This window comes from Nelumbo nucifera, chromosome 3, assembly GCF_055504915.1.
Source record: "Nelumbo nucifera cultivar China Antique chromosome 3, China Antique-T2T, whole genome shotgun sequence".
NCBI lineage: Eukaryota > Viridiplantae > Streptophyta > Magnoliopsida > Proteales > Nelumbonaceae > Nelumbo > Nelumbo nucifera.
In genome coordinates this window covers 13796340-13810641 of record NC_142651.1, presented here as the reverse complement: position 1 = coordinate 13810641, position 14302 = coordinate 13796340, and the positions used below count along the sequence as shown (strand labels likewise).

The following is a 14302-nucleotide window of genomic DNA, read 5'->3' as shown; positions in this document are numbered from 1 at the left end:
TGGGTAAAATCTCCTATATGGCGGTATGGCCTGGACTTCCTCAAGAGTGATGAAATGGTTAAAGCATTTCATAAGGTCCTTAATCTTTAGGTTAGGATGAATTTCCCTCATGCCTTGCTTACCGAAAGGCTTACCTTTGGATTAAGGCTTTTGCTTCAAAAGTTGTCTTTTAACTTCTTTCGGCTTTAACAGATGTCTTCACCCCATAAGGAGTGAGTGGGTTTCGCTTTTACTTCAAAAATTGAAGAATTTTTTAAATATTTTGCTCTTTATGCCCGTGACCAGACTGTCATATGATCCTGCATGAATCTTCATTTTTTTTAAGAAACAGAGCATTGTTCATTGCTCGATCTTTACGTATTCCAATGCCCCATTCATTTCTTGGTTGGGCTATATTTCTATACTTTTGAATCCTCCATTATGATTATATCTTTTCCACCAGAAATTCTTCTTGGATATTTCCTACTCATTCATGATTTTTGGTGGTAATAAATTTGTTTGCATTTGATAAGTAGGAATAGATTGCGTAAAGATGACAACTTTCACTATTTTCTCTAATTTTTTTTTTTTTTATCCCTGCCAGGAAATTTTCTCATATGGAAATGGGGATAGGAAAATTTTCATCCTGGTTGACAGGGATGGGAAACCAGCCCCTGCTCCGCAAGGCCTAGTTCCCCATTCCATAGGAATCCCCACATATATATGTATATGTATGTATGTATATTTATATATTAATATTTTTAAAAATATAATTAAATATAATTGAATATATTTAGATCCTTTTTGATAATTATAAATTTTAGTTATTTTATTTTTATCTTTTTAAATAAAACAAAAACAAAATGATTGATTTCATATAAAAATCATGGGAGTAAAAATCCCTATTGGGATGACAGGAATGGAAATAAGGATATAATTTTCGCAGTAACAAGGATGTGGCTGTTGTTTTTAATTTAGAACAACAAAATCCCAACTGCACATTGCCATACTCATATATGTTAAAGTTCGTGGAGAGAAATCCCGTATGCTCAGAAAGCGTACTCAATTTTTTATTTCAGGGGATCCCGTCTCTCCAAATATCCTGTTCTTTATGCTTAATTTAGAAAGAGTACAAATACAGAGCACAAAACCTTAAGATTTATATTATTTTATATATATTTATACTGTGCATATTTGTACTCTTTCCACACTGAGCCTTACGCAGGTTTTAATTGCAAGATGCAAAGAAGATGCTGTCATCTGTGACTTCAAATTAATCTTTCCAAATGAGCACAAAGCAAATACAAACCAATAAACAAAAGACCCATACCATTAGTTTCGGGACATGAGACAAAAATCCGAGGCTGAAAAAAGTTTGTGCTTTGTGAATGTCTTTTAAAATGTGGTAATTAATGCTCCTTGATTTTTAGGGTGGATATAACCATGTATAAACCACTAATTTTGTCTAGTATTTGTGGATTTTTTTTGTAAGGATCAAAGAACGAGAAAGCACTCTTTAAAACAACTACACAGCACGTTGCAGCTATACATTGGAAACATCTCTTCACGAATAACAATATATAAGAATGTTGGGAGATGTTTCTGATGTGCAGCTGCAAGTGCTATGAATAGACCTGTTCATGGGTCGAATAGCCTAATGGATTGGTCCAGTCTGATCTGTCCTAAGTTGGGTTTGGACAAAATTTTAAGCTCGCATATTTGGGTTTGGGCTTTCCCAAATAAGTCTGGCTCAAACTTGAACCCAGCCTGATAATATTAAATATATAATATAAATATAATATATGTCCTAATAATATATAATATATTATATAATTATATAATAATAAAATGAATAAGAAAAAAAATTTATATATTAAATGTATAAAATATTATATAATATATAATATATAATATATAATTAATATATTATAAAATACATGTCAAAGTCAGGCTTTAGGCTCAGGCCTGGGCTTCAGGCTTTGTATAGGGTTGGACTTGGACTCAAGATCTAAGCCCAACAGTTGGGCCAGGCTTGGACTTGGGCCTAATGATTTTCTATTTATAAAGATGCAAAGCCCGGCCTGACCTGGCCATGAACAGGTCTAGCTATGAAGAACAAATCCGGATTGAAGATATGAGCAACTTTGCTTATAGGCCACAGTTGTCCGAGCATGTTTGGATTGGATGGTCAAATAACCGGTGGACTTTCAACCATATTGTTTCAGCTTCTTTAACAGAAACTTGATGGATGGAAGATCGGATATGTTGGATGGAGAAGGGGATCGTCCTGGTTGTAGTGAGATGTAAACTAAAGGAAAGTTGTTAAAGAATATCGACATTTATTTTTCAGGGAAAGTTGTTTGTATAGGGTTTATAATGCCTGATCAGAAACATAACTACATGTCATCATTATTAGAAATACAGAGGACATTTGTTATATTATTTGTTATCTGGAAAACCAAAATCTTATCTCCAAAATTTGTTATACTTTTGGCAAATTTTATAGGGGTACAACTTGGACAAGCTTGGATTGGATTTTTGTTAAAATTTGAATGAACCTGACGCAAAGCCCAAATCCGAAACAATAAAATGTTAACTCAGACTAACCTGAATTTCACCCTAAAAATTTCTAGTCTGGAATGATTAATATACAAAATTTCCAAAGTTTATCCGAATTATGTTTTCTCCTACAGGGTATCAGATTTCGATTTTAATTTATGGGATTCCTTAAAGAAAATAATGTTTAAATCTAAAACCTGCCAAAATTATCAATGAGAAAATAACACCATCCATGATACGTACGTTCATGGTTTTCAAAACCGGATCGGACTGGACGGTTGGACTGGAAAAACTGAGAATCGGTCAGGTGACCAGTTCCGTTTTCCCCAAAAACTGGATTTTCCTCCAAAATTATTAATTTTGGTCAGCAAACCGTTGAACCAAGCAGTTAATCATTCGAACCGTTTGAACAGTTTTGACCGTTTTTATTTTATTTTTTATTTTTTGTCAGAACGGGTCGAGCGTTCGGTTCGAATGGTCGGACCGTTCAACCTGGTAACCGAACCCCTGATCGGTTCAATCACTGGGTCAGTTTTAAAAACCATGCATACGTTAGACCGAAATTCAATGTTATTTAGGAGTTGGGACAATAGTTTTTTTTTCAAGCAAAAGATGATAATATATTATCTTAAAAAAAAAGTTGTACAAGTCGGAATGTCCATAGTAGAGTGCCTTTGATATTTAGAAGCATAATAGGTCAAAAGATGAGCTTGTACGTTTTTAGTTTTGGGTATATAGATGGATTTTTAAGTCTCTAAAGTCTAAATTAGAGGTGTCAATTGGATTGGATTTTGTGCAACCCGATCCAGTTCAATGTGAGTCTACTTACAAATGGATTGTACCCAATCCAGTCCAAATCCAATCCAATCTATTAAAATGTAAATGGATTGGAATTGGGTCCAATCCAAACTGAATGAAATATAAAAAATTATATAAAAAAAATTTAACATATAAAAAATTACAAAAATATATTAAAATGAAAAAAATCTGAAAATTACAAAAATATACCCTTTTGGCATTGAAAAAGCACTTTCTTAAAGGTGCTTTGATAAAAGTACTTTCATATAAGTGTTTTTATAAAAGTGTTTTCGTAAAATTACTTTTGTAAAAATGTTTCGTAGAAGCAATGTTCAAAATTTCATTACGTATCGGTTGATGTGTATTGTATCTTTGAAGTTTCGGCATGGGGAACGGTACCAAATCCTTAGTATTGTTCCTTTTCATCATGTCGGAAGCATATTGTACCCGTATCATTTATGTTTCGGTGAGTATCGGCCAGTTTTGGTGCTGTATCGGCCAATACGTCGATACAATGCGATTTTATTGTTGCGGAAAACAAAAAAAAAAAAAACTTCATTCGAAAGAGGGCTTTTAAACCCATATCAGAAGCCCTCTTTTTTCCCCAAACCCTCTAGAAACCTTCATACTATTCCTAGATATTGAAATCTAGCTAAAATCCACCAAGACATCCACAAATTTGCAAGATCCAACATCTTTGTGTATGTTGATATGCTATTCTTGTGCAAAAATTCCCACTTATGTTCCTCATATATGTAGATTTTTGTGAATATTTGAAGAAATTCCAGAATAGTAAAAAAAATGAAAGAAATGAAAATTTTAGGTTTTTCTTGTGATCTACCTCTAAAAATTGATTATGTTGTAGATCTATTGATGATCTACCATGTCCACAAATCAATTGAAATTTCTTCTAGATAATTGATTTTTTTTTTACAATAATATATAATATATAGATGGAGAAGAAAATCTCCCAAAATTTGTCTAGGGCTTAGAAAAATAAGGGACCACTTCCCGTTGCTCTCAAGCTAAAAAACACAACCTGAATGGTTTAGGTTTTACAGTCGAAAAACTGATTAAACAAAGTGTATAAGGCTCGACATCAGATATAGATTTTTTGCAATTTTCTTCTTGAAAAATCTATTAAAACTCATAGAAGCTTTAAACGAAGACAAGAGCCATACCAAAAATCTTCTAAAATCAAGGCGAATTAAACCATATATGGTTCATGTATTGTCGCCGACACCTATACGGACTGCTGACATCATTTGGTGGCGATTTGACATCAGTAGTTCATCTCATGCAAGAGAGTCAGCAAGAAAGGTACTCCCAAGTACCTTAACCTTACTCTGATACCAATTGTCAACTAGTATTGTAAATTTAGGGTTTGTATGAGAAAGGAAGAAAAAAAGAGAGAAAGGAGAAGAAGAGAGGAATGTGTTGAATGGTGTATTCTTGTTATTGTTCACACCCTCAAAAAGCATTTTATGTTTTGAAACAAGAAATTACAAAGAAGTCCCTACTTGGGCGCCCAAATACAAAAAGAATACAAAGAGAAGAGGTAAAGACTAAAAACACCCTTACCTAAATTTTCTCAACACTATGCATTGATTATAAGATCCACCAGTGAATAAAAGATAATGATTTTCAATTGTTGGGCATAGAGATAATGCATTCAATTTATGATGCTAGAGGGAGAGATTTGAGTCAGCAATTATTTCATTTGTTTTGTTCGCCAAAGAGAGATTGTTCAAGCGACTGAAGCCATCAGTGAACCTTCTTGTTGCATTGATTATAAGATCCATCAGTGAACCTTCTCGTTGCATGCCTCCTAGATCATATATAAGAGTATCCGGAATTTGGAGAAAAAGCATAATTTGAGGTGTGCATTAAAAGATTGTTCAAGCGACTGAAGCCAATCCAAAATGAGTTGTTGTTCACTATTCACTATATTAGGATTTATACCAAGTTACTTAAAAAACAGTTCCTGATTGCAAAATAACTTTTCATTCCATGATCTCAATTTGCTTCTACTGGGAATTCCTCCCCATAGAGCCTTCCATGTAAAAACTTGATACCTGAATGGCAATTTAGTTTGCTGTACTTAAAAAGTTAAAAGATGAGGTAGAGGAACATTGGCTTTTTGTTGAGAAAGGTATGATATGCCGATGCAAGTGCCCATGTTATTTCTCTTCCAAATAAACCTGAAAATACTTGAAGATGGTGTTATTTGTATAATGTGGTCACAAAGATTTCATGTTCCATTGGGATTAAATTTGATATTACTTGAAATCATAAATGCAAAGTAGAAAGAATACCACCTTTTGATGGTTGAAACTCAAGATCAAAATAAACATCCATACGGGTTCCATCATAAATTACCTATATATAGAAGATCAGTTGGAATACCCTTTATGGTGGAGTAGCTTTTGAGCTTTACTCCACCATAGTGATGCTCGAGTACGATATTCAGCTTTAAATGGGTTAGTGCGTGACAAGTATTTACATCATTTGACTGTAGTTGATATTTGTATGGTCTACACAGACATTTGACTGTAGCCCATTTTATGAACCGTACCCTTGAATTTGTGGGTAGAGTTAAAAATCAGTGCAACGAGTTCAGAACTTGAGATTGAGATGATGGATTGATGATCCAAGTAATTCTCTTCTCGATCTCTCTGCTGGATAATGTGTGTGAACACTAAACAGGCCAGATCTTGACCACTCGTTCAAGCATATATAATTGATTATCTTAATGGACCCGACTTTTGAACACTAGTTTCATGATAGGATGTCCATTAGTTACAGTCATTACAACGTAACTAAAGTCAAAAGGGATGACCCAAAGAAAAGTAGAAGAAGAAGAAGAAGAAGAAGAAGAAGAAGATATTGAAAAGTCGACTGGGTGCTGCAGCAGTAGTAATTAGTAATTAATTACATATTACTTGGTGGTAGTGAAAGTGTAGAGCATCAAATGTTGGTACAACTTGCCAGGAACGACAATCGTGGAAGGGAAGTTGGGGTGATTGACTGAGTCGGGGAAACCCCCTGTCTCCAAACAAAGCCCAGCATGAGCCTTGTAAACGGCCCCATCCTTTCCCTTGGTGTCCTTCAAGTTGTTGGCGGTGTAAAACTGCACACCCGGTGCACTTGTACGGAGCTCCATCATCCGACCCGATCTGCTATCGTACACTGTGGCTGCCTTCTTCAACTGGTCATCACCGACCTCGTCGACGTCGAGCACGTAATTGATGTCGTACCCGTTTGACAGCTGCTTGATCCTGCTCCCTACGGTTCGTGGCTGCATGAAATCGTAGGGTGTGCCCTTCACCGGGGCAATCTTGCCGGTGGGGATGAGTTGGGAATCAAGGAGTGTGATTTGGGAGCCGAAGATTTGGACTGTCTCCGATAAGATGTCGCCGCTTTTGTGACCACCCAGGTTCCAGTAGGTGTGTTGGGCCAGGTTCACAGGGGTGGCCTTGTCCATAGCCTTGGCCGTCATGGTCACGCTCAAAGTTTCTTCTCCGTCGATCGTGTAGCTAACGGTAGTCAGGAGATTTCCCGGAAAGCCTGAACAATGTTTTTCATCAGAAACAGGTGAGCCGGTGGGTTGGTTGGCTGTTGGCTAGTTAGCTTGGGTGTAATTAGCATGATCAATTAACGATTATTAGGGTTCGTTTGGTTTATAGTCAGGATTGGAATTAGAATCCAAATCCTTTATGATTGGAAGCGGAATGGTCTATTCTTATAATTTATTTAATTTAAATAAAAATGAAAATGAGAATTAGGATCAACAGGAAATTTCATTCCGCCATTTCCTCAAATCAGCAGGAACAGAAATAGGATTCCAATTCTGATTCCAAACCCATATCTATTCTCACGAACCAAAAGAGGTCTTACTATTATTATTATTTATTTCAGACAACCGCATGTCTATGATACTGACATGGCAAGAGGAGGACGACCGTCCGTCCATGTCATTATTAATGCCTATCAGTCTATGCCTCTAATGGGTGGTGTGGGGCCTGGCCCAACATTGTTTTCGCTTATATCAGTCAGCTCCAATGTTTAGGCCATGGGGGAAGTCGTCGGAACTCGATCGGTCGGAACCGAACCACATCTACTGAGTACTAAGTACTGACACACCCTTACACCGTTAGCCGGCCCAATTCATTTGTTATGCATCCATGAATGCTGTAATTTTGGCCCTTGACATTGACCCGACCAATGGAAAATTCAGAAATTAACAAAGATAATGGCAAAGAAAAATAAATTTAGGTAAGAAAATTGGCCAAACCTTGATCACCATCGGGGCTGCGATAGACGAAGGTGACGTGAGGAGAATGACCTTCTGGTACATATCTTATCACTTTCCACAGCACGTCGCTGAAACCCCTTACTCCACCTAAAAATTCCACAACCAAACAATACGTGTTACAGTCTTACAGATTTCCAACCATGCGGCCATTGCAGAGAGAGAGAGAGAGAGTAACTGCATTAGAGCGTACCATGAAGCGTGTTCTTCCCTTCGTTAGCCACCAATTTGTAGGTGGTTCCGTTTAAAGTAAATTGAGCTCTTCCAATTCTGTTAGCCACCCGTCCTACTATCGCTCCAAAGTAGGATGTATCGTTCTGCAACCACAACAAACTTTAGATGGAATATGAAATAAAAAAAATGAAAGTTGTCGCAGTACTCAATATATAAAATCTTCTGCTATACCCAATAATCAGCAAAGCCCCATCCTCTCACTTATGGTGAGGAAGAAGGAGAGGATCGAGGACAGGAATGGAAAACTACAAACCTCACCTTATATGCTTCAAGGGTGTCATAACCCAGAACAATATCATCCAATTTACCTGAAATAATAAAAGAAGAAGAAGAAACGAGGTTGAGGTAAGATGAAAAACAATCAACAAGAAGACCAAAGGAAATTGGCCACGTTAATTATTAAAACACATTACAGAAAAGAAAAGAAATGAAGGAGAAAATAACCACACCATTTTTGTCAGGAACAACAACGGAGAGTATGGTTGCACCCCAATTAGTAAGCTTTACAGAGAAATTTCCTTTCTTAATTTCGTAAACCTTGACACCATGTGCAGAAGAAATATTGATGAGAGCAAATGCAGCAAAAACAAAACAGAAGAACGGAGAGAAGTTGGCCATGGACAGGAACAGAAGAACAGAAGAAATATTGGGAAGTCTGAAATTGGTAAAAGTGGAAAATCTGTTGATAGAATAGAATGAGGAGATATTTCTAACCTGAGAGTGAGGTTTAGCTATTCAACGGGCTCTCAAACTAATGGTAAGGTTTCATGCTAGAACCCGCATCTTGTACAATACGCCCATGACTTTATTAGTGGTGTCGAACTTCATCATTAATTCCACAGTCCGAACAGGAGACGTGGGCGATTGATGCCCAATCGCTTTGTAAATTCTTGTCTTTAGCTAATCCGGACCGTCATAAAAACGGACAAAGGAGGGGTTCAATTGTTCAAGTATCGGGGATGACCCTCCAAAATAAAAAAGAAGAAAGATTCTAATCTTGGCGTACACATTCCATGAAAGCGAAAACAGAGCAACACAGTACATGTCTAGTAATAACCCGCAAATGATCGAGAAGATGAACTTGGAATGTAGCCCCATCACTGACGTCTGACGGGCGAGTTTTGTCGTTTCGATGCTTAATGAATCAGCCACGTGAACGGTAATAGTCCAACGTGTAAAACTAGATATTTTTTTTGGTACCAAAAATGAATGATGGTCTGGATCAAATCAATAACTTGTTATCTTTCCTACGCTCTGATTAATCAGACACACCCTTCAATAGGAATAACTGTCACGTTGAAAATTCTTGGGACCATTAATCAATTCATTTTTTTAGAATAAGCTTTTATTAGAAGGAAGATCATCATCATAGTTCATAGACAGGGACTTTGTCAACATGGTGAAAATCATTCATTGGTGAGGAGTGTTGGGTTATTGATTCTCAAAAACAGAGTGGTATGGTTTGGAATCATACCTAATCTTTCAAATGGCAAATGCTTTTGTACAAGACACAAGATGCATCAGTATCTACTGACTACTGAGTACCTAATCTCTCTACACCTTTTTCTTTTTACCTCCAAAGGCAAATTCATTCATTTATGCAGATTTGTTCAACTTTGAATTAGTGCGTAAAGTTTGTACATGAAAAGATGATGCACATAACCAAATAAAACAAAATATTCGATCTAAGGTAGTGTAAGAATCGAAGTCACAGTCAGATGGTTCTTGCCAGTTGGGCGGAGCTGAAGTGAAAGGATGGAGTCGTGTAATGAGATTTACGAACAAGAAGATGTTAGAGACTCGAGGAATTATCCCTAGGTAGATATTTCGATGCTCAAGTCAGTAGAGGGCAATAGGGAATCGGGTGGAGCAGTTGGAGAACAATGCTAGTTCGAACAGTATAATGGTATGAGGGCTAAAAGTCGAAATCCCTTATCTTGAGTGGGAAGTACCTTTTTATAGCCGAAGGTTCATGTCTTGATCAGATTAGGCTTTCAAGATTGTCGGGATGATGTTATCCGCCGAGGTCTTTGGGATGAGACCTGATCTTTAATGGCATGGTCCCCATCCGCTCTCCTATCTTGGTCGTACTTATCCGCATAACATGGAGTCGATGTGACTGGGGGATAAGGTGGGGATCATGGAGATAGCATGGCGCTGTCGTAGCTGCAGAGTCGAGGTAGGTCATAGAGGTGGTGACGCAACGCTGACATGACCGAGACGATTGAGCGGCCACGTGGCATCCAAAGCCAACTCGACCATGACCCAAACAATTACTGTTCACTCTTGATCGTATGGTCGTTATCACGTATAGGGATGCATTATGATTCAAGTTATATTAGTGCATGATGAGACACATCTCATATAGGTCCTATTCAGATCGGATTCAGATACATCTGCATCCAATCAGATGTTCAGATTGGATTTGGATTTAATCCACATTTGACTTGTGTTTAAAATGACAGCAAAAAGATGATAAAAATTAAAGAAAAATTAATTAATTGGAACTTTGTAATCAGTTTTAATGGGACTCGGATAGTATGTCATGCTTACATCATGATATAAAATTGCTTATTGATAATCATCATGCATGAACCATATACAATATAGAAATAACACCCTTTAGTGGGTCAGAGCTCACTCCGTTGGAGTCCATGAATGAATGTGTCATGAAAATACATAAAGATCCATCATTTCTGTATACGTTCAGGAATGGGGATGGGTTCCCACTCAAAGACAATAATGGAGCGCATATTCATACATTACCCAAACTGGATATCATTCGCACACGATGTTGGGTTGAGCTTTTGTATTGAGAGGGGCCAAAAGTTAATAAACATAAAACATGGATGAAGGTCCACAGATGTGAATACATGCACTTAGATTTGCTCCTCACACCAACCCTGCAACACTTGAAGCCACACATCTGCAACAGCTCGTCTCTATACTTGTAAGTTATCATTCCGATTGAATAGGTCATGAGTACACCTCACATGAGAATCATTCACTTGATTCAAAATAGAAAAAACGGGGAAAAATGTTCATGAAGGCACTTCTGAAATTTTATTTATAATCAAGGAATGTGAAATAAAAATCATTAAAAAATCTCTACTGGAAACCTGTGCTCACATTTTTTTTATTATTACATGTTTCACTGACCTCACCATTAAGATTCTGCGCCTCCATTGTTTGGAGCAATGTCCACTGACCATTAACAGTATGCTGCCTCTGAAAATGAAAAAAAAAAAATTAAACCACTTTTACTTATTTTTCAACTAGCGGGGAGTCGGGGACCCGTGCAATGTACGGAAAAATTTGAAAGATTTAATAATTTTATTTATTATTAATTAATATTAACTTAATAATCAAAATTTATTGTTTATTAATTGTTAATATCTAAAATTTTAATAATTTTATTTTTTATATATTGTTGATTTATAGAAAATAATTATTGTTAATTTAATATGAATAAATATTTTTAATAAATTTAGTTTTATTAATAATTTATAGTAATTTTAATAATAATTATTATTTTTAAATAAAATTATATTAAATTTAAATAAATAAAAATAATTACAAAAGCTAACATTTTTATTAATTTTACAAATAATTAATAATTATATAGTAACATTTTTATTAATTACTAATAATTAATAATTAATAATTATGTTTAGGGTAGGGCACTCCATCCCTGTCCCTGCCCCATAGTTAAAACACTCTACCCCATCCCCGCCCTGTCCCCAATGTCAGGCGGGTTCAAGGTAAAGCAGCCACTCCTCAATGTTTGGCAAGTTCAGGAGCAAGGCACCCCCTCGAATTCCCTTGCCCCATCCCTAGTATTTGGCGGGTTCAAGTAGAGGTGTAAATTGGGCCGTGCTAAGTCGGTTGACAAGACCCGAGCCCGCATGGGCCCGTGCTATGTCGTGGTCTGGGCTGGTCCATGGGTCGAGCCTTAGGCTAGGCCAGGCCAGGCCGCAGATTAGGCCAAGCTATGAGAGGTTCATTTAAAAAAAATTGAAAAAGATGTTTAAATTTTTATTTCATATGATTTTTGATGTATACAATTGTGTATATATACAATTATACCTATTCATGAGCCAGATAACCCAACATCCCGACCTAGCCCGATCTATTATTTTTCAGGCTTGGACAAAATTTCAGGCCCATGGGCTCGAGCTCGGGCTTTCTCAAATAAGCTTGGCCCAGGCCCAAGCCCAACCCGATACTATTACATATATAAAAAAGTACTTATGTTATATATAATTAATATATGTATATATATATGCTTCTTAAATTATTAATAAATATCAATTTACTATTAAGAAATATAAATTAGTCTATTAATTTATTAAATTATTACTAAATTATTATAATATTAGTTTATAAAAGTATACTAAAAATAAGACATTCTGTGTATGGATCGGGTTTTGGGCTCAGGCTCGAGCTTCGGACATTATATAAGTGCTAGGCTCGGGCTTAAGATCTAGGCCCGATGGTCGGGCCAGACTCGGGCTCAGGCTTGCACATTTTCTGTTGATAAAGAGGCTTGTGTTAATTATAAAACTATGGTTTTTTACAAGTTAAAATTTTTATTTAATTTTAGTCTAGTATAAAAAATATATAACATTTCTATATATATTAATATAAAATTTGTTATTTAAAAATTATATAATAATATTTACCATATATGCATATGACTTCTAAGTTGAGCTTATTAGGGGTTGTTTAACTTGGGTTCTATCCGCTAAAGCCATCATTGAACTCCAAAAGTTTGATACCCAATTGAACTTCGAATATGATAATCCCTTATAATGTGTGGGCATGGTGCATATCTCAGCTAGATCAAATCGGGTTAGGTTAAGTTATAAACAATTTGTTACTTTTATTATTAATTATTAAAATATTGTAATTATTAAGTTACTATATTTATTTAAAATACAATAATTTATGAAAATTGTCATAATTTCAGAAATATTGCAAATTTTTTGGCTAAAAATAATTAAGTGTAATTATCTAGTAATTAAATATAATTAAATAACTTTTTGTTAATTAAGAGTAATTTTCTACTATTTATAGCTTAAATTATAATTGTTGTTAATTATAATTTAAAAATAATTATTGTTAATTATATTACTATTAATAATTAAAATACATTGTTTTTTCATTATTATTCTGTAATTTTTGCATATTAGTTACTACAAAATTAATTTGCATTTGCTTTCAGTAAAAATAAATTAAATAGCTAAATAAATACCATAGTTAATAAAAAATACAGCTAATTTTCAATATTTTCCAATAATTTCTAGCATGGGTATTTTTTTATAATTTTTGGTATTTTTTAATAATAAAATACTATTAATTATACTTTTAATTATTTTCAGTAAATATCCTTATTAATATAAAATATTGTTACTTTTCAATATTTTTAATTATTTTTAGTATTTAATTATGTTTAGGTTTTTCATAATTTTCCAGATTTTTAATTAATTGTTGGTATTGTTTCATTTTTTTAATAAAATACTGTTAATAAAATAGGTTCTACATTTTAAATTTTCATTAATTTTTATCATTTTTAATGAGTTCATTATGCACAATAAAGGTCTCAACTCATAAAAAACATTAATTAATTAAAAATGCATTAATACAAAGTTATCTAATAATATTATTAAAACTATCATTTAATATTTTTATATTTAAATTTCTTATTTTTAATTAATTGTTGGTATTTTTTCATTATTATTCAGTAATTTTTGCAATAAATTACTGTTAATAAAATGGGTTCTGCATTTTAAATTTTCATTAATTTTTATCACTTTTAATGAGTTCATTTTGCACAATAAAGGTCTCAACTCATAAACTATCTAATAATATTATTAAAACTATCAATTAATATTTTTATATTTAAATTTCTTATTTTTATTAGTGTTTCTTAAGTTTGATTTTTAAGTGGAATAAACCTATTTATATTCTCTCTCACTCTCTCTCTCTCTCTCTCTCTCTCTCTTAAATGTAATAATAACAATACATTAAAATAAGAGGCATTGGAAAACCCAAAGGTCTCTCTCTAATAATGTGTAGTTTTATTAATCTAATCAATATAAACAATGATTACTATTTTATATTTTAAAACAAAAGAAAACAAGAAAAAAATACAAAAATGAGAAAATAGATAAATAGCTCATCTCAAAGGAGAGACATACTGACATGGACCATCCAATTTTATTATTATTATTATTATTTTATATATATATATATATGCTCATTTGAAAGAGTTGTTTGACACAAATTGACATCAACCCAACACTACTAATCTATTATCCTTGGCTGACAAAATCTAATATCCGCCACCACCCCACACACCAACACCCACTCAAACATATATCTCGATGCCAATCTTCTCATTAAAGATGGATGCCCATG

At 34.4% G+C, this 14302-nt stretch overlaps 1 protein-coding gene across 1 annotated transcript; it reads right to left on the bottom strand.

The window, feature by feature from the left end:
- Window positions 1–6048: 6048 nt before the first annotated feature.
- Window positions 6049–8683, bottom strand: LOC104597087 (uncharacterized). The gene is made up of 5 exons (XM_010258486.3): window positions 8332–8683; window positions 8141–8190; window positions 7842–7965; window positions 7631–7738; window positions 6049–6903 (listed from the first exon to the last, which is right to left on the bottom strand). Exons 1-5 carry the CDS (start codon window positions 8498–8500, stop codon window positions 6275–6277), a joined length of 1080 nt encoding a protein of 359 aa, XP_010256788.1. The 5' UTR covers window positions 8501–8683; the 3' UTR covers window positions 6049–6274.
- Between the last annotated feature and the right edge of the window lie 5619 nt (window positions 8684–14302).